Here is a 19,598-nt window from a genome sequence, read left to right on the forward strand (position 1 = left end):
GCCAATAACATTTACTGAATGTGTGCTGCATCAGTGACAGTTCTACGTCCTGGGTTTGGAAAGAGAGAAGGAGAAGAAGGAAGAGGACAAGGGAGAGGAAGAGGAAGAGGAAGAAGAGAAGTAAGGAGGGAGGAGAGAGAGAGGGAGGGAGGAAATAAGAAAGAGGAAGGAAGGAAGGAAGGAAGGAAGGAAGGAAGGAAGGAAGGAAGGAAGGAAGGAAGGAAGGAAGGAAGACCCTCCCCTTTTCCCACCCACAGCCTACATGATCACTCCAAACTACCAATAATAAGCACAGGGAACAACTTTTAGAGATGTGACAGAGGAATTGGAGACAATAGAAACAAAAATAAAATAAGCTGGGCACTGGTGGCTCATGCCTGTAATCTTAACTACTCAAGAGGCTGAGATCTGAGGATCGTGGTTCAAAGCCGCCTGGGCAGGAAAGACCATGAAACTCTTATCTCCAATAAACCACCAGAAAACTGGAAGTGGTGCGAGCTGAAGAGCTGAGGGACAGTGCTTAGGCCCAGGGTTCAAGCCCCATGACATACATACATACATACATACATACATACCTAAATAAATAAAATAAAATAAAACAAAATTAAGCAAAAGATGATAAGAGTTAGAAGGAACTAGTGTCCCAAATGACAAAAAATTCATGTAATATTTATGGTACCAAAAATGTTACGCAATTCATATTTTAATGTCTAACATTTTATTTTGGCAAAAGCAAAAAAAAACACCCTCACATTAAATGTTACATAAATGTAAAATCAGCTTTTACATTTTGCCATTAAAAAGCAAAAGTTTTCATGCTTAGAATGATTCCTAAGAAGAATGATTTGCTATACAGCTTTTTGTGTTGTCTGTGGAACCAAATCAAATATAGTTAGCCTTGAGAGAGGAAGTGGCAGAGCTATCTGCTGATGCAGAGCTGAGGGAAGTGGTCAGATCTGCCTGTAATTTATAGCTTGTGATGTGACAGGAAACCTTGAGATTTGTGTATAGCTTGAAGATGTGAAAGATTAAAGGTGAATGTATGAAATTCTCACAACCTTCCAGGATTGTATAATTTGCAAGGTGCTTCTGTTTAGCTGCAAACTTTAGTCATGTACCACAAGAGAGCCATGAGGTTGAGGGGTCAGATGTCTAGCTAGTTTTCTCAGGTTAGGCAGCCATTACCCAGAAGCTTGTTTTCATCAATGCAAAAATGGGAGGTTAATTTGATAGAACTTGCTTCACCTACTGTATTTATTGTCTATTGCTCCACATCTGTTGTAAGGATAAGAAGTTTACATTTCCAAAGAGGATAAAATGCCTGAATCCAGGAATCCAAATGAAGACAATTTTACAAAATGAATTCTACTCTCCCAAACCTCTTCACACCCAGTTCCTTCCTCCTATCCATAAAAAAATATATAGCTGAAAATTGTTTGAGGTTCTGAGTTAACTCAGTGGTAAAACTCATTCATACTTAGCATGTTGGAGGATCTGATTTCAATCACCAACCCCAGCAACAATATATAATATATAGACAAGAAATCTACCCAAACTCTGGTGGCTTATGCCTGTAATCCTAGATACTCAGGACTCTTAGATCTAAGGATCACAGTTCGAAGCCAGCCTGGGAAGGAAAACTCCTGAGACTCTTATCTCCAATAAACTACTCAGAAAAAGCTGGAAGTAGAGTTGTGGCTCAAGTGGTAGAGCACTAGCCTTGAGCACAAAAGGCTCAGGGACAGCATCCAGGGGCTGAGTTCAAGCTCCAAGACCAGAAAAAACAATCTGTTACATATCACATATATATGATATATATACCATACCATATACTATAATATATTATATTATTATCTTTTATAGTATATGGTATGTGCTATACAATATATGATATATCATATATGTGTGATATATATTATTTCATATATATGATGTTTATTATAACAGGATTGTCTATGTATCATATATTATACAAATATGTATGTTAGATGTACAAGACATTTAGCACTGACTTAAAAATAAGAAAAAATTAAAATTAAATAAAGCTAATATATTCTAAAGGCCATGCACAAAACATGAGTTTAACACATAACAATTTTCCTCAGTATCAACTTTTAAGATAATTTTATAAAACTTGAAAAAATAACAATTTGCATTTTACTTAGACCATGTTCACTTCAAGAAAATGGTTAACATGTATCATGCTCAATATCTTCATATCTTAATACAGAGTTCAAATGACTAAGAAGAAGCAATTATGTAACCTAAGCATCTTTCCCCTCTCCCCATCCTTCTCCTCCTCTCCCCTCCCCTCTCCTGTTCTCTTCCCTCTCTATATTTATCCCATTCTTTCTAATCATTCACTCATTCACTCACTCATTCATATAGTATATGTGTTGTTCCTCTGATGGTCCTAGAGGTCCCTCTGGCTCTGCTTTCATTTTTTTTTCAGACATTTTTTCTTATGTTCTTCAGACTTGAAAATGCTCAATGTTACATCCTTAAGTCTATTGATTTTTCTGTCTGTCCAAATCTATTTGAATTTCTCTTCCAGATTTTTCATTTTAGTTACTATTCTTTTCTAATCCATAGGTGGAAGACATTTTTCAAATAAAAGAAAAACATTTATACCTTAATTTAATCATTTAAGGATGAGTTGATTTTATTCATAATTTACAATATTTAAATATGATTCCTAGGTATTATGTCATTTCTCCAACAGCTCTTCTATAAAGATACATTCAATTTGTTTCTCCCAGTTTGTCATTTCTTTGTCTGGTAAATTGTCAAATATCCTTGGTTCTTTAAAAGCCAACAAAATATACTCAATTTTTATTATCATGTGAAATTCTTCTACTTGCCCCTCAGTAAGTTCCAATGATAAGTAGCAAATTGGAGCTTAGGGCAAAAACTATATACTAAAGGAAAAGGTAAGCTTCTTTAGGTAATTTCTGTAACTCTTTTAGTCCATTAGATGACAATTAGGTTTCCTGCAACAAAAAATGACCTATATAACACCTTTCATATCTGTCCTGTCCAATTTAAAGAAGATGAAATTACATAAAATAGAAAGTTAATTCCTCGGTTACATTAGCTGTAATTGCAAATGCTGAGGACGCAGCTGTGGCCTGTGCAGCCACACTGGACAGCACAGAGCAGGGCGCAGCTGTCACACAGAAAGCGCTCTTACCCAGGGATGCTCCGCTTTATCAAATAGAGTTTGCCATAAAGCAGTTCACGGCTTTCCTTTGTTTTGTTTTGATTTTTCTCTGTAGCATCTCTAATATTTACATCAGTGATTGTTACCCAGTGATCAACAAAGATTGGTTGAATTTGAATAAACTACCTAAGTCACTTGCAAGTCAGAAGCATACAGATTCAATTATATAATAGTTGGAAAATTCAAGATTAGAAACAAATGCTAGATAAAGATCCAGAGAAGTTTCATACAGTAGAGTTCAGCAAGCAGGAATATAGACTAGATCTTTTTGAAATAATGTTTTATGTTTGCCTCCAATCTTGAACATAAATAGCCTGTCATATTTAAAAATTGACTCACTTCTCTTTCCCTTAGAGATAAATGGCATCCTTACATTAGTCAACCAGGTCCCTACGTTTATGCCTTTACATGCATTTACATATCGACAACAAAATGTAGTTCTAATGAGTAATTTGGCAAAATATATGCTGAAGATTATGTGGCAAAATTTTACATTCCTTTTTATAGCTTGATGTTTCCACTAATACCTTATTCTATACATTTCTATTTTGGCACTTAACAATTTCTGTATAGTGCACAAGCTCATGAATCTCACATTTTACTTGTTGATTATGTATCAATTCTATTGCTGGACACTGTGGCTGTTTTCCAAGTTTAGCTAGTATGAACATCTCAGTACTAACATCCTTATATGTTCTCCTTATGTACAGCCTAGCAGTTTTACAGGTGTTAACATCTTTATTTACTAGAAAATGCCAAAGTCTCCCCCACAGTTGTTTTACAATGGCTAGTTTCCTTGGTAATGGTGTCAAGTTGTCTTTTCTTGGCAATTTATCAATATTAGTGTGGTTGAGTTCTGTGTGAACTACTCTTTCTCTAGATTCATTTTCATTTCCTAATTGGTAAAGAAGGTGAGCAACTTGTTACAATTTTTTTGTTTTATTTTTTGCAGTACTATGGGTTATACTCCAGCATACTGGTCAAGTACGCTACCACATGAGCCATGCCCCCAGCCATTTCATTTGTATTTTGTTTTGAGATAGAGTTTTATTAACTTTTCCTAGGTTATCTCAATCTTACAATCTTCCTGCCTCCACTTCCCAAATAGCTGGGATTAGAGGCATGTTCCACCATGCTCAATTTACCTGTTGTACACTTCTTAGCTGTTCTCACTTCCCTTTCTATCAATTGACTCCTGTCCATTCCCGATTGAATTATCACTTTTCTTCTGGGCTTGCAAAATTTTTCATATATACTGGATAATAATGATTATTGATTATTTATAATACCAATCACATCTTCTAGTTTTTCTTTTTTTTTTTTTTTTTTTGACACTCATGGGGCCTGAACTCTGGGCCTGGGTGCTGTCTACCACTTGAGCCGCAGCGCCACTTCCGGCTTTTTTCTTTTTGCTTATGTGGTGCTGAGGAATCGAACCCAAGGCCTCATGCATGCAAGGCAAGCACTCTACCACTGAGCCACTTTCCCAGCCCCACATCTTCTAGTTTTTCATTTATCCTTGTATTTTAAAGTTGTATGTCAATTATACTAATGTTTTATATTTGCCATCCATTGATATTGTTTACTTTAAGGTTTTACTTTTCTGAAGTGTGTGTATGTGTGTGTGTGTGTGTGTGTGTTTGTGTGTGTGTGTGTATTTGTGTGTGTGTGTGTGTGTGTGTGTGTGTGTGTGTGTGTGCCAGTCCTAGGGCTTGACTCTGGGCCTAGACACTGTCGCTGAGCTTTTTGTTCAGGGCTGGTACTCTACTATTTGAGCCATAGCTTCACTTGAGGCTTTTTTGGTAGTTAATTGGAAATAAATGTCTCATAGGCTTTCCTGCCCTGATGGCTTTGAACCATAATCCTCATATCTCAGTCTCCTGAGTAACTAGGATTACTAGCACCTGGCTCTCTTGAGTTTTAAAATTTCTTCTCTCTTTCAATATCATGAATTAGTTTTGAATTCAAATATTAATTCAGAGATAATTGATACCTACATGTTATTGTGTTTTCTCATTACTATATGTGAATAGGGCATAGTGCTACACTCATTTGTATAACATGATGTTAAGATTATGCACAGCTTTAAAAATTGTGTTTTCATTGTTCTGACATTGTGCATGGGTGTGGGTGTGGGTGTGTACACACATATGGGCACACTGGTTCTGGCAAATGAATTCAGGGCCTGAGCACTGTCCCTGAGCTGCTTCTGCTCAAGGCTAGCACTCTACCACTTGAGCCACATCTTTTTTGCTTAGTTGGAGATATGAGACTCATGGATTTTCCTGGCTGGGCTAGTTTTGAACCTCGATTCTCAGATCTCAGTCTCCTGAATAGCTAGGATTACAGTCATGAGCCAATGGTGCCTGGTTGTTACTGTTAGTTTTATACATTGACCTTATTGTATTGAATTTGGACCCAGTACTTCATTAAACACTCTATCAATTCCAATGGCATATCACTAGAGTCCCCTAAACCTTCTATGTATGTAATTACATCTGTACAAATGATCTCTCCCTAGCTTGGAATTTCGATGTTTTCTGGAAACAGGTATATTTATTGAATATTTCTTGTTTCTATTGTAAAGTTTCTAACTTTTCACTTTTGGAATATTACCTGTTATAGGCTTTTTTGGGTAAATGTTTGCTGCTAGTTAAGGATTTTCTATTCCATTAAAATATTGCATAGTATGTTTGTCACATTAAATACCAAATCATGGGGGTTTTCTGTACATTTTCAAAATGCCTTTTTCTCTACAAATCCATTAATGTGGTAAATTGCAATAAATGGAGGTTTCTTGTACTAAACTACCCTTCCATTTAGTGGAAAATCCTTTGTAATGATGTTTCTCATCCTATGAATTGCTTGATTTGATTGTATTCATATATTTACACCTATGGTTCCTCTATCCAGGTTAGATATAAAATGTTTGCAATCTCATTAAATACAGAAGAACAATTTATCTCTATCTCTCATCTTCCTCTTCTATCTCTTTCTCTCTAGCTCTAACTCTTTGGAACTATTTATTTCTGGAACCCCATCTCAAGTTACTCTAGAAATATAATTGGAAAACCATATTCAAAATATCTTCCTCCTCTAGATTTGAAAAATCATTGCCATTTAGAAAGTGTATTACTTGAAACATATTAGAGCTATATAATCTTTTTTTAGTTAGTACTGCATGTTCTAAACCATATTGTGAAGATGATAAAATGTGTTCACCTTAAGGCTGGATTTTGACAGATAAAAATGCTTTTTGATATTGATTGCAGTGAGCCACTGAAGGCAGCAGGTGGCAGCAGCTCCCACTCAAAGAACTGGAATTGAAGCAGGTCCTATCCGTATGAGGCCTCCCTCCCTCCCAGGCTACAATTGCTACACAGTTCCTTTCTGACTAGAAATGCCCATTTCATGCATGGAAAGAAAAACTATAGAAAGCACCGACCCAATGAAGTCTGTCAAAACAAAATGAATTTTTTGCGTGTGCATCTTCTTTCCTTAGAGAATGAATAACAAACTTAGAAGAGCTGGGTTTTAATTTTACAATTCCTCTTGTTAAACTGGGTGCTGGTGGCTCATGCCTGTAATCCTAGCTACTCAGGAGGCTGAGATCTGAGAGTCATGGCTGGAGACAGTCCTAACAGGAAAGTGTGTGAGATTCTTATCTCTAAGAAAAACAGGAAGTGGAGCTGTGACTCATAGTGGCAGAGCAGCAGCCTTGAGCACAAAAGCTCAGGGACAGAGCCCAGGCCCTGAGTTCAAGCCTCAGCACCAAAAAATAAAATAAAAAGGTCTTTTATTTGTGCTTCAAGTATGCCCAGTTCTCCCCATCATAGAACTTATCTTCTTTCTCCCCTGCATTCCTTTGGGTCTCTCCCTGGCCTTTCTTTCTAGTTACCCTTACTTTTAGAACCTTGGCATATTTTAGTAATTCACAGCAAATAATTTTTTTTTAAATAGAAAATAACTTTGGTAAAAACTAATAGCTGTATATTGAATGTTGTAGCTCTTCTTCTGGAAGATTTACACATTGCATACCATTTAACCTGAAAAATAACTTAGTGATCTAAGTACCACAGCTATTCCCATTTTTAGATGTAGAAACTGAAGCACAGAAGGATCTAGTAACTTGCCTAAGGTCTCGCAGCTAAAAATAAAGGCAAGACTTGAGTCGGGCGCTGGTGGCTCGAGCCTGTAATCCTAGCTACTCAGGAGGCAGAGATCTGAGGATCATGGTTCAAAGCTACCCCGGGCAGGAAAGGCCGTGAAACTCCTTGCTCCAATAAACCACCAGAAAACCGGAAGTGACACTGTGGCTCAGGTGGTAGAAAGCTAGCCTTGAGCTGAAGAACTGAAGGACAGAGCTCAGGCCCAGAGTTTCATCCCCATGACTGACAAAAAAAAAAAAAGGCAAGACTAGACAAGCACATGCTTTCTATTTGAGCTTGGAGTCTGTTATGTTCATCATTACAGGAAGGTAAAAGGAAAGTGCTAAACAGATACTACTGAATATTTTAATTCCTGTAGGATTTATGCTGCTTCAAGTCACTAAGACTACATAGCAATCCAGGTGAGGTAGCTCATACCTTTAAACTCAACACTTGGGAAGCTGAGGTAGGGGGATTATAAATTCAAGGATAGCCTAAATCACATAGTCAAACCCTGCCACAAAAAAAGGAATGATTAAATGAATGAATAAAACGATTAAATGCATAATATATTTCCCAAACTGCTTTTCAGAACTTTGTCAACAGGTGGATATTTGAGGTCATTATCAGATTATTTGCGCATAGATAAAACATATGAGCTGAAACACACCAAGAAAATAAACCTCTCAAGTTCATCATTTATCTGAGGATGGTAGACAAGTTCTACCATCCAGAGTCATCATCCAGAAGTTGATATTCTCATGTCTTAAATTATAATAAACTAAATTATAATTAAACTAAAATGTTGTCATAAAATTTAAATTACAGCCGGGCGCTGGTGGCTCACGCCTGTAATCCTAGCTATTCAAGAGGCTGAGATCTGAACGGTCACAGTTCAAAGCCAGCCCAGGCACGAAACTCCTTGAGACTCTTATCTCCAATAAACCACTCAGAAAACCGGAAATTGTGCAGTGGCTTAAGTGGTAGAACCTAGCCTTGAGCTGAAAAGCTGAGGGACAGCTTTCAGGCCCAGAGTTCAAGCCCCATGACCGGAAAAAAAAAAATTAGATGACAAAGCAGAGTTGCCAACACCAAGTCAAGACACCCTCAATTAGATCTAGTGCGTGTCTATCTATCTTAATAACTGCAGTGCCTACTAAATATCTCCTGGGTAGACTAAGCCTGAAAATCTAAACAGGGACTAAAGGGCAGTTCGTAGGCAAGATTAATTATATATCTTCCTTAATAAGTATCAGAAGTGATGAAATCATAATAAATATTTGTTGTACAACTGATTGAGCAAGTAAATACATTCACAAAATTAGATAATCTATGAAGTTAGAATCTGTCCAAATATTTGCTACATAGCATACAGATCTGGGGTTGAGATAGCATTGGCATTCCCAGGAAATTCATGTATGGTTAATATTAATGGCAAATGATTATCATTTCTGGCCTAAACATACTCACTGTTTATGTATAATATCATTTCTTGTTCTCTGGTATACCAGTTATGGTGGTTTCTTTCTCAAATTCATTGGCTCTCTTCTAGACCCAAAACAGAAGATGCCTGGGTATTTGCAAAGCCTAATGCTATTCAGGCTGTTGGGGTGATGTCTTTTGGTGAGTATATTACTTCTGGAGCCCTTTCTCAATGTGGTCTTCTCTGTTCCATAGGAAAGAGTTGTTTCATGTTTATATCTATGTAGCAGATGTCCTAAGGCCTAGACTTCCTACTAGCAGGATATAGACTAGTTTGGGCCAATATAGAATTAGGCTCAAAACTTTGCCTGCTCATCATTAAAATTTGCTTCAGTTTGGGGGAAATCTGTTTCTCTTGCAGAAAATTCATTAGAGTTATTATTATTTTTTTCTTTTTTTTCTTCTTTTTTGCTGTCTTTTTTTTTGGGGGGGGAAGGGAGGGACAGTACTGAGACTTGAATTAAGGGACTGGATGCTATCTCTGAACTTTTTTGTGCTCAAGGCTAGTTTTTACTATTTGAGTCAAAGCAGCTGAACTTCTGATTTTTTATTTTTTGGTGGTTAATTGGAGATAAGAGTCTTGCGAACTTTCCTGCCTCGGCTATCTTTGAACCAAAATCCTCAGATCTCATCCTCTTGAGTAGTTAGGATTACAGGCATGAACCAATGGTGGCCATTTAAATCTTGTTTCTTAACCTGGAAGTCAAGTGGTATAGACTTCTTTAAAAACTTGTTCACAAAGTATTAAGAACTGGCTCAAAATCCAAAGCTACACTATGTCCCAGGAAGAAAAAGAAGTCATCCACTGATAATTAGTAGAGGAAAACAGGAGAGAAATTTGCATTGGTCTGACTTACATCAAAAGTGACATAAAGATAGCACTGAAGCCTGGTGTCAATGAAGTTTCTTATTCATAGACCTATTAGAAAATGTAATGTTCAGCAAGATTAGTAAATTCATACAATTGAATTTGAATTGGTTAAAATTCTTAAGAAGCAAGAATCTCTAAAGGAAATTATTTTTGTGTGTTGCAGCATTTATTTGCCACCATAACTGCTTCTTAGTGTATGGCTCTTTGGAAGAACCCACAGTAACTAAGTGGTCCCGCATCATCCATATGTCCATCATCATCTCTGTATTTATCAGTGTCCTCTTTGCCACATGTGGATACTGGACTTTTACTGGCTTCACTCAAGGTAAAGAATCATTCTTCTGGGCTGGGAAGTTGGCTCAGTGGTAGAGCGGCTTGCCTTGCATGCCTGAGGCCCTGGGTTCGATTCCCAGCACCACATAAGCAAAAAGAAAAAAGCCGGAAGTGGCGCTGTGGCTCAAGTGGTAGAGCACTAGCCTTGAGCTGAAGAGCTGAGGGACAGTGCCCAGGCCCAGAGTTCAGGCCCCACGACTGGACCCCCCCCCCCAAAAAAAAAAGAATCATTCTTCTGTACATTCTCCATTCTTCTTTCTATCTCTCCATGACCTGCTGTTGGATTTTTCTCTTCCTAAACTATAAGCCATACTCTCTTCACCCAGGCTTTTCCTTCCAAGCATACAGTCTCCCTCTAACCCCCCTCATATACTTTCAAAGGTACTAGTGGCCTCCCCACATGACAGAGCTAAAAACCTTCCTGATTTCACCTCTCCTGTGTTTTCTGAGTCAGACAACGTCACTGAGCATCTTTTCTTGGCTCTATTTTATTTCTTTAGAAGAAATAACACTATTATGTTCTCCATGTTATTCTTTTTCTCTGTGAATATTTTTTCTTTCTTTCTTTTCTCTCTCTGGACCTCTTTAATCCCTCACCCCACCCAGATAATTAGCTCAGGAAAGTTGTCTGCTTTTCTGATGAAAATTTTTCTGTCATTCCTGCCCAAGTCTTTTCATCTCTAGCCTTTGCTGTAGGTTCTATTTAACTGTGCCATTTTGCCTTCAGCAAAACAACAACAAAGTTTTCCATTAAAACCAGTTCGTTCTTCCCTGCCTCAAATGTTACATTTCTTTCCTTGTATCCTCCAAGCCCCATCACTGAGTGTTCCTTTCTTTTCCTTCCTCTGACCCTTTCTCTCATTCAATCATTCATGTAGTATGTTGCTCTTGTAGTATGACAGCAGTCTAAACGTAGTGACTAATATATTGAACAGCTTTTACAGGTCTAGTGTCTCACTTGACCTTCCAACAACCTTTAGAAAGTAAGTGGAATAACTAGTTTTACCTCCTACTGGAGACACAAAAAACAAGTAACTTGTCCAAGCTGGCTGGTAACAAACTAGAAAACAAATGTTTTAACACCCAAGTTCAATTTTGTTTCCATTCTCTTTCTGCCTTCCCCACCACATTGGTTAGCCAAAACCCACTAAATTCTGTGTCTCCGTTTTTTCCATAACACTAAAGTGCTCTGGGAAAAAATGACTGGACTTAACTGGACAAAAAGTTCCAGGTCTCTGTGAATATAGGCAAATATTTCTTAGGAAATGAAGAAAGATGACTTTAAAATAATGATGAGCTAGGCACAAGTGGATCATGCCTAGAATCCTAGCTACTCAGGAGGCTAATATCTGAGAATCACAGTTTGAAGACAACCAAGGCAGGAAAGTCTGTGAGGCTTCTTATCACCAGTTAAGCATCCAAAAAACTGCACGTGGGACTCAGGTAGTGGAGTGATAGCCTTGAGCAAAAAAGCTAAGGGACAATTCCCCTGTCCTGAGTTCAAGCCTAAGTAGCATCTCAAAAATAAAATAATGATGAGCACAACACTAATGCAGTCAAAAGTATATTACAGTGTAGTCAAAACTGACCTTGAGATTCTTGATAAGAACTGTGTTTCTAGACATTCCCAATTATCACTTGTGCTTCATATTGCCAAGATGAATGGCCTAATTGCCTTAGTCTGAATAGGTCTTTGGCTTTTTGAAATATATGCCTTTAAAAAATTAACCATACCTTTCTGTTTTATTTTTAATCACTTAGTCATAATTAAGTCTTTCACATCAACCCTCTTTGGTGTGGTAGTCCATGGCTGTAACTGCCGCACTGGGAAGGTTGAGGCAGGAGACTGAAAGGTCAAGACCAGCCTGGCCTATATAGTGAGACCCTATCTTAAACAAAAGAAAGGAAAGAAAGCAAGAATTTTCATGTAACAGCTGTTGAGTATTTGATCTTGTTGCTGTCCTTGTTTTTTTCCCATAAGAATACACTTGGGTTCAATGGGAATAAGCCTGTATTGTGTAGGTCATTTCTCCTTAGGCAAAGTGGTCTTATGTGTACCTATTACATCATTGTTTTCTCTCTTCTTTCGGTAGATAAATTCCAGTTTGTGAGGCAGTGGGAATCTGGATTCTTCTTGATGTTTCCAGTGATTTTTAAAATGACAAAGGGCCTATGTTTTAGTGGAAGTTAGTTAATCGGAACTTGGGAATATTTTTTAATTCAGAGTAGTGAGACCTTTTCAATCAATCTTGAAGCAGTTTCCTGCCACCACTTAATCTTCTTTTGCCAGAAATGGACATTAGAAAGTAATGTTGATAAAGGAAGGGACAAATAGTGACTTAAAGCAAGTCTTAGGAATATATAGTAAGTCATTGGAATAGTTAGCTTTTTCATGAAAAAAAAATTAGAGAAGTATTGTTTTGTTTTCTTCTTTTGAAACCAAGTAGTACAAGATGTGACTTTAATCTAATTTTCTATTCAGTATAATTGAAACAAGGAGAATACAGCTTTCAAATTTATGCATGTTCAATCCAGGAAATAACAGGCCCAAACACTGTCTCTCCACATTGCTAAGTATTATTTCTGACCTGACCTCTGTGCCCTCATTAGTTCCCTGGATTTCTTCATAGTTATCTGAAAACATACAGACTCTCAATAAGAAGTGGTTCAAAATATATATGGTTCATTATTTAGTTTGGGACTTCTCTCATTTACTGTTCTTTCTTGGGGTCAACCATATTATTTTCACAGTTTTGAAACAGTCTACTCAGGCACATCAGGTGACATGAAAAACAATGTATGTTTGGAATTCTTTGGTGTGGTTCTGAGGTCCCTAGCTTCAGTAGTATGATGGAGAGGAAATGCAACTCCCCTGATAGCCTGGTCTACTCTTCCCTTCTGTATTCTCCTTGATCTAAGAATAGCATTTCAAAGGGAAATGTGTTTACTTCTACAGACTTTTTTTTTCTTTTATAACACAGTCACTTACCAGAAACAAAGACCAGAAGCAAATTTACAAAGCCAATGCAATAAGAATTAAAGGAGTTGATTCTGATGTTCAGACAATGAATAAAGTATTTATCAGAAGTTGGTACAAATTTAAGGCAAACCTACCAAAAACAAATAAGGAAAGTAAAAGGAAAATTTACAATAAATGTTAGTACTGAAATTATCTTCTCATGGAACATCTACTGGTTATAATGTCAGTAAAGAACTATAGGGTTTAAATGTACAAACAAATTTATACCTGATAATCTGGTCTTCTAAGTAAGCAAAATGAAATTGATAGAGCTGTACTTAGGTTATAAATAAGATCTCATATATTAGCTATTTCAATTATCCCATCTGTAATAAATAAGTATATTTTATATTGTTCTCTAGGAGACTTATTTGAGAACTATTGCAGAACTGATGACCTGGTGACCTTTGGGAGGTTTTGTTATGGTGTCACAGTCATTTTGACCTACCCACTGGAATGCTTCGTGACCAGAGAAGTAAGCACAGTTCCTTTGTGATGTATTTTGCTCTACTATATTTAATTTAAAAAGAATTATCAATAGCCCTCTTCCAATAATATAAAATCTTCCTTGTCATATAAAAACCATTAAATTTAAAGATTAATTTATATTCCAATGTTAACAAGGTAAGGTAAGTCTTTCAAAAGTTTGAACTAAAAGGAAGGCTTGGTACTTTGGCTTATATTACCATAAGCACAAACATTTATACAACTGCATTCAAAAATGAGGGCTAGGATTGAGTTCAGCCAAGCTGAAGTTGTTTGGTTTTCTCTAGCATTTCTTTCTTGAAGAAATTAAGTACCATTTTTTAAAAGGTCTTCAAATTTATCTCCTTCCTTAGATGTTTTGTAAGTCCATATGCATTAAACACATCATGGGTTAGCTTCTAATTGGTTTTGAAATTTTTAAATAAACAAAATATATAGCTCTTATATTTCTTGAGGAATGAAACCACAACTTAAACCTGTATTTGTACAGATATATTTAATAATATTTTAATAATAATTTTATATGTACATCTTTATATGACATTCAAAAATAGTGTAGTGATGTAAACATGTGACATAGTACATATATCTCTGATATATGTTATATATCTATATCTTACCTATGATATTATGTATCTTATATATCATATATAGTTTATATGTAGGTTGTAAATGATGTTACAGATTTGATTTGTGATTTGTATTTGATTTGCAGAGAAGGATTATCAGAAAGAATTCACTCACTTGGTGTAAAATTGGATAACATGGCTTTGTCAGGCATCTCTCTTATGGTGTTGTTTGAATACCCACTGTTCTTGTCAGCAGTGCCAGGTGATCTTGTGTTAATGGTAGTTCCTTCAGGAGTTATCCTAGAGGACTTAATCATAGGATCTTCTCCTACAGACTGTTAACCTAGTGAACCATGTGACTGGGCCTAAGGTATAAGGTGAAATGTCTACAAAGCTCTGAACTCACTAAGTAATCCTCAGGCATGTCAAAGCAGCCCAGTGCCTTCTAAAAGCCAGTTCTGGAATGAGGAACATCCTGGGACAAGGAATACATTCAGCATTGCTTGTGTCCCTTCCAATCTGTATTAATACATTATGAGATTGTTACTCAAGATAGCTTGCCACCTTGGCTTGAGGGAAGTCAAGTAAGGATTTCTTTATACAAACTTTTAAAATTTAAGAGACTTTCAAAATTTGCTAACTATTGTTTGATTCAGGAAATAGTATTCACTCTGAATCTGCCTAGCACTTTCAGTTAAGATCTGATCTCTAGATCAACAAGAACGGATGGCACGTTCTCATATGGTTTCTGGTAAACTGCATGGGGACAATCTGAGTCACTTCACATGCCTCACATCTGTCTTTACCACTGAGACTTGAATTTCCTTTCTAGCTGCCATGACAAAAAAACAGAATCAAAGCAAGATATTTTTCATGGTAGCAAATACTATTCAGAGAAATTCTGTATATACCTCATCAATTCATTTTACTCTTCTTTCTCCTCATACATAGAGGAGTTGGAAAGAGAAAGTGAGAGGGAAAAGGGAAAGAAACAGTTAACATAACCAAAGCCATATCTATTCATATATAATCTAGCCAGACACTTATAAAGAGGACAGAAATGCTATGTGCCCCTAAAAACTATCCCTAGTAGCCTGCATGACTAAATGATTCTTTTATCACTCTTACAACCTTATCATAGACATATCCATGATAATAGATTTTAAATAAGATTCTGTTTGAGAAGATAAATTAAGACCAGTTAAAATTATTGGTGTTACCCTTAAATCCTTAGCAGAGCTGTTGAAGCATCAGATCTATGAGGAATGTTGCCTATGTAGGAAATTCCTTTGAGAGCTGACTTCTTTATAATGCAGCGTCTGACTCTTTACCACATTTCCAGTCTTTGTTCCCAACATGCAGAGGCTCTCTACCTCTGTTGAGTCAGTCTCTTCCGGTCCTCAGTGATATCATTCCTATTCTACTTCTTTCGCTCAGTTATCTTAGATTGGAATTCTCTAAAAGTCATCCTTGTTTCAATGCCCACCTTAGGCTAAGGGAGCTGTGTCACGTCTTAGGAATGTTCTGAAGAAAATTACACTAAGCGAGAAAATTCTAGGTAATGGAATCTCCTTACAGTCCTAAATTTTTCAGTCCTGCCAGAAATTGACCTTTGTTTCATTATATTGTCTGTAGATCTCCACTTGGGATGTTAATTCTAATTGTCTAATGTCTAGGAATCATCTCCCAGACATTTCCTTTTTTGCTAATTATATCACAGTGTGGCATACATTAAATAGGTGATTGCTGATTGATTTCCTGCTCCTATTGGTAGAGAATAGAAAAATGGAAAAAATTCTAATAAGAAAAAATAGAAAAAAGTTTTCTCTAGTTTTGTTGAGGAAAGGCAAGATAAACTAGAGTTAGGTTGCAACAAATAGGATTTAATATTTAGAATTTAATTCCTCTTAAAGAAGAATGTTATACTTTTAGTATAGTTCAAAGGAAATGTTCTAACCACCTTCCTAGAGGCCCTTCAAATTACCTAAACAATATCTGTACTTTCTTTTAGTAGAAACATTGTTGGGCCAAGATGAATGGTTTTCTTATACTTGAAAGGCATACATGTATTCAAAAATTGGCATGCCAGTCTCCGGTCTGGGTCTGTAGTACAATCCACTGACTAAAGCACTGACTAGAAATATTTGTATTGCTATCTGATCTATGTATGGACACTTCAGAAAGCTACAGAGTTCATAGTGACTTGAGATTTGATTATACATTCCTAAGGACTCTTATGAAATACTCTGTCAGTAAATACTGCCTGTCTCAAGAGCACTTCTCAAACAGATCTGTCTTTTGGCAGGTATTCGCCACTGTTTTTTTTGGTGGGACTCTTTCCTCCATGTGTCACATCATTATAACAGTGGCGATTATTACTGTTGCCATGCTGGTGTCCTTGCTGACAGACTGCCTCGGAATTGTTTTAGAACTCAGTGTAAGTATCTTAAAGATTTACTGCTTTTATTTTAAGATGTACTTCTATTTAATGTAAAAAATGTTTTCATTTAAGAAAAATGTCACTTTCTAAAGTAGAGTAAAAACAGTGCTTGTAATATAAAAGTAAATATTGAGAAGGGTGATAATCTGTACGTTATAGGACTATCTAGTTGAAACTCATCTAGTGGATGGAAGTGTCGCTCTTCTTTCCCAAGGGGCATTTGGCAATGCCTCTAGACACATTTGTTTGCATAACGTGATAGGCAGTGCTATTCGCATCCAATGAGAAGAGGCTAGGAAAACCTCCAGTGGCCCATGGTGCCTGCAAAAGCCGTCCCAGCAAAGATATATCTGATCCAAAATGTCAACCGTGTCATGGTTGCACCTCTTATTACTAAAATGTACAAACATTTCTAAAAATGGCTATTCAATAAATGGACGTGGATTTTTTGGAATTATCAAGTGAGCTTCATTGAAAGCGCAGGAAGAGTGAAATTATATCCACATTGCACAAAAAGTCACCATAGCCCAAAATTTTGTTAAATTTTTTCTCTCTCAGTCTCTCTTTTGCAGTCTCTAATGTCATCACCCAACACTGGGGCTTCATCATTCCAAATCTGAATTGATTCTGATGTTTTTGTTCAACTATCCCACAGTTAATTTCTACTTTCTGTTTACAAGTATCCTATTTAAAAAAAAAACTCCACTTAAAACTTGTTATTGTTATTGTAAAGGTGATGTATAGAATGGTAATAGTTGCACAAGTCAGGCAATGAGGACATTTCTTTTTGGACAATGTCACCCATTCTCTCACTGTCTCCCAGTTATCCCCTCCCATCCCTACCTACAAGTTGTATAGTTCATATTCAACCTAGTGTCCAGTGAGTACCATTCCTTCATTTGTTCACCTTTGTCCCTCCATTTCAAAAATGGAAACAAAAAATAGAACAAAAAGAAAAGAAAAATAGCACAAAAGAAAAAAAAACTCTTGGTTTAAAATCTCTACTTTTATACCAAAACAAATTCTAATGTTCTATAATCTGACCCCTTACCTTTATAGAAACTTATTTCCCATTTACTTCTCGCTAGTCAACTTTACCTTTGGTCTGTATATATACTGTATCAACTCTTTCTCTTATCCTTTCTCTTACCTACTCTTTCTTTTCAGTCTTTTCTTATAATGATTGTTCTCCTTTTATATCTGTCAAATTTACAAAGACTTCACAATCCAGTACAGCTTCTAATCATTTATTCATTGACCAATATATTTGTTGACTGACTGGAAATATAATGATGAGAGGGTATCAGAAAGGATTCCTAATTATCTTGCCTTTATCACCAACATAAAACTTCACGATGGAGATCATAGAAAAAACAGATAGCTTTCCAAAGACATTTTTTGGGGGGGAACACAATTTGATGACAAATTCAGTTCAGAGGAGAGTGGGATAAAAGGACCCATTGAGAATGACTCCTTGGATAGGAACTTGGTGGCTCACACCTGTAATTCTTACTACTTGAGGGTCTGAGTTGGCAGGATCATGGTTTGAGAACAGCTATTGCAGAAAAGTTCATCCCAAGGTATACGAGAGACTGAAACTGGGAGGATGAACATGTCAGACCAGCTCAGGCAGAAAATGTTGACAAGACTGACTCTTTAGAAGGGAAGTTAGATAACATGTGTGTCTGTGATTCCAGCAATAATGGAAGCCTTCAGTAGGCAGATCACAGCTCAGACACACACCTGGGTAAGAAGTGAGACTCTACCCTAGAAACACAGGGCTGATGGTGTGGCTCAGCAGTGTCACTCTAGTCCAGCAAGTACAAAACCGAGCTCCAACCGTACAAATAAATGAATAAAGAAGAATGACTCCTCGGTTTTATTTTTTGGAACTAGGACAAAGGTGACTTTTGTTGAGGCAGGAATGGAAGTAGATCTACATGTGTAGGATAATTATTCTTCCCCTTTCACAATCTTACAGAATTTCTGACCAGAATTGCCCATTTCAAATCAATTGGTCATGTAGGCACAGGGAGAGCAGACTTTTCACTTCCTCCAGGAAGAGCCAGGGAAAATGCTCATAAGTCCTGGTGCCTTTTAGATGCCATCTTGATTTGAACTTACATGCAAAGGCAGTAGGAAATGCAATTTAGGAACACGTATGCCTTTCATATGTGAGGCCGTGGATTCGATTCCTCAGCACCACATAAACAGAAAAGGCTGGAAGTGGCCCTGTGGCTCAAGTGGTAGAGCGCTAGACTTGAGCTGAAGAGCTGAGGGACTGCGCCCAGGCCCAGAGTTCGGGCCCCACAACTGACAAAAAAAAAATTGTCTTACCTAACAAATGTACCTGACTACTTGGGAAGCCGAAGTGTAAGGCTCATCTTGAGCTCAGAAGTTCAAGGTCATCCTGATCAATATAGCAAAATCCTGTCTATAAAAGACAGAACACAAAGAAAGAAAGAAAGAAAGAAAGAAAGAAAGAAAGAAAGAAAGAAAGAAAGAAAGAAAGAAAGAAAGAAAGAAAGAAAGAAAGAAAGAAAGAAGGAAGGAAGGAAGGAAGGAAGGAAGGAAGGAAGGAAAGAAGAAAGGAAGGAAGGAAGGAAGGAAGAAAGGAAGGAAGGAAGAAAGGAAGGAGAAAGAAAAAAGGGAGGAAGGAAGAAAGAAGGATGAGAGGAAGAAAGGGAGAGGGATAATATAGAAGTTGGAAATATAAAAGGCAACATTAGCCTACTTCTCTATTTTCCATCTAATAAAAGCTAGTAGGTTATGCAGAATCATTTTATATAGCAGCTTTGATGTGTGTAAGTGGATCCAGTACATCTTTTACCGCAATAATTTGGTTTATATGTCAGAATATGTGTTAATCAACTGTCTAGAAATTTACCTTAGCTACATGTTGTAAGCTCTTGGAAGACAAGAGATGTTAGCCACCTTCTCCATTTTTTATTACACTTGACAGTGCTAAGAACATTGTGCTCAAATTATTACATGGGTTACTATCCTTAGACCACAGTTTATACTTAACTC

The 19,598-nt window shown here is 36.9% G+C and overlaps 1 protein-coding gene across 2 annotated transcripts in view; it reads left to right on the plus strand.

Moving 5' to 3' along the window:
- Positions 1-19,598, plus strand: part of Slc38a11 (solute carrier family 38 member 11) — a 58,340-nt gene that overhangs the window by 20,681 nt on the left and 18,061 nt on the right. For both annotated transcript variants that reach the window (XM_070034369.1, XM_070034286.1), the window contains exons 8-11: positions 8,921-8,991; positions 9,885-10,046; positions 13,436-13,548; positions 16,434-16,565. In XM_070034369.1, the coding sequence (XP_069890470.1) occupies positions 8,921-8,991; positions 9,885-10,046; positions 13,436-13,548; positions 16,434-16,565 (478 nt within the window). The remainder of the gene's footprint in view (positions 1-8,920; positions 8,992-9,884; positions 10,047-13,435; positions 13,549-16,433; positions 16,566-19,598) is intronic.

This window comes from Dipodomys merriami, unplaced genomic scaffold (genome assembly GCF_024711535.1).
Source record: "Dipodomys merriami isolate MVZ:Mamm:240054 unplaced genomic scaffold, mDipMer1.0.p SCAF_1, whole genome shotgun sequence".
Classification (NCBI taxonomy): domain Eukaryota; kingdom Metazoa; phylum Chordata; class Mammalia; order Rodentia; family Heteromyidae; genus Dipodomys; species Dipodomys merriami.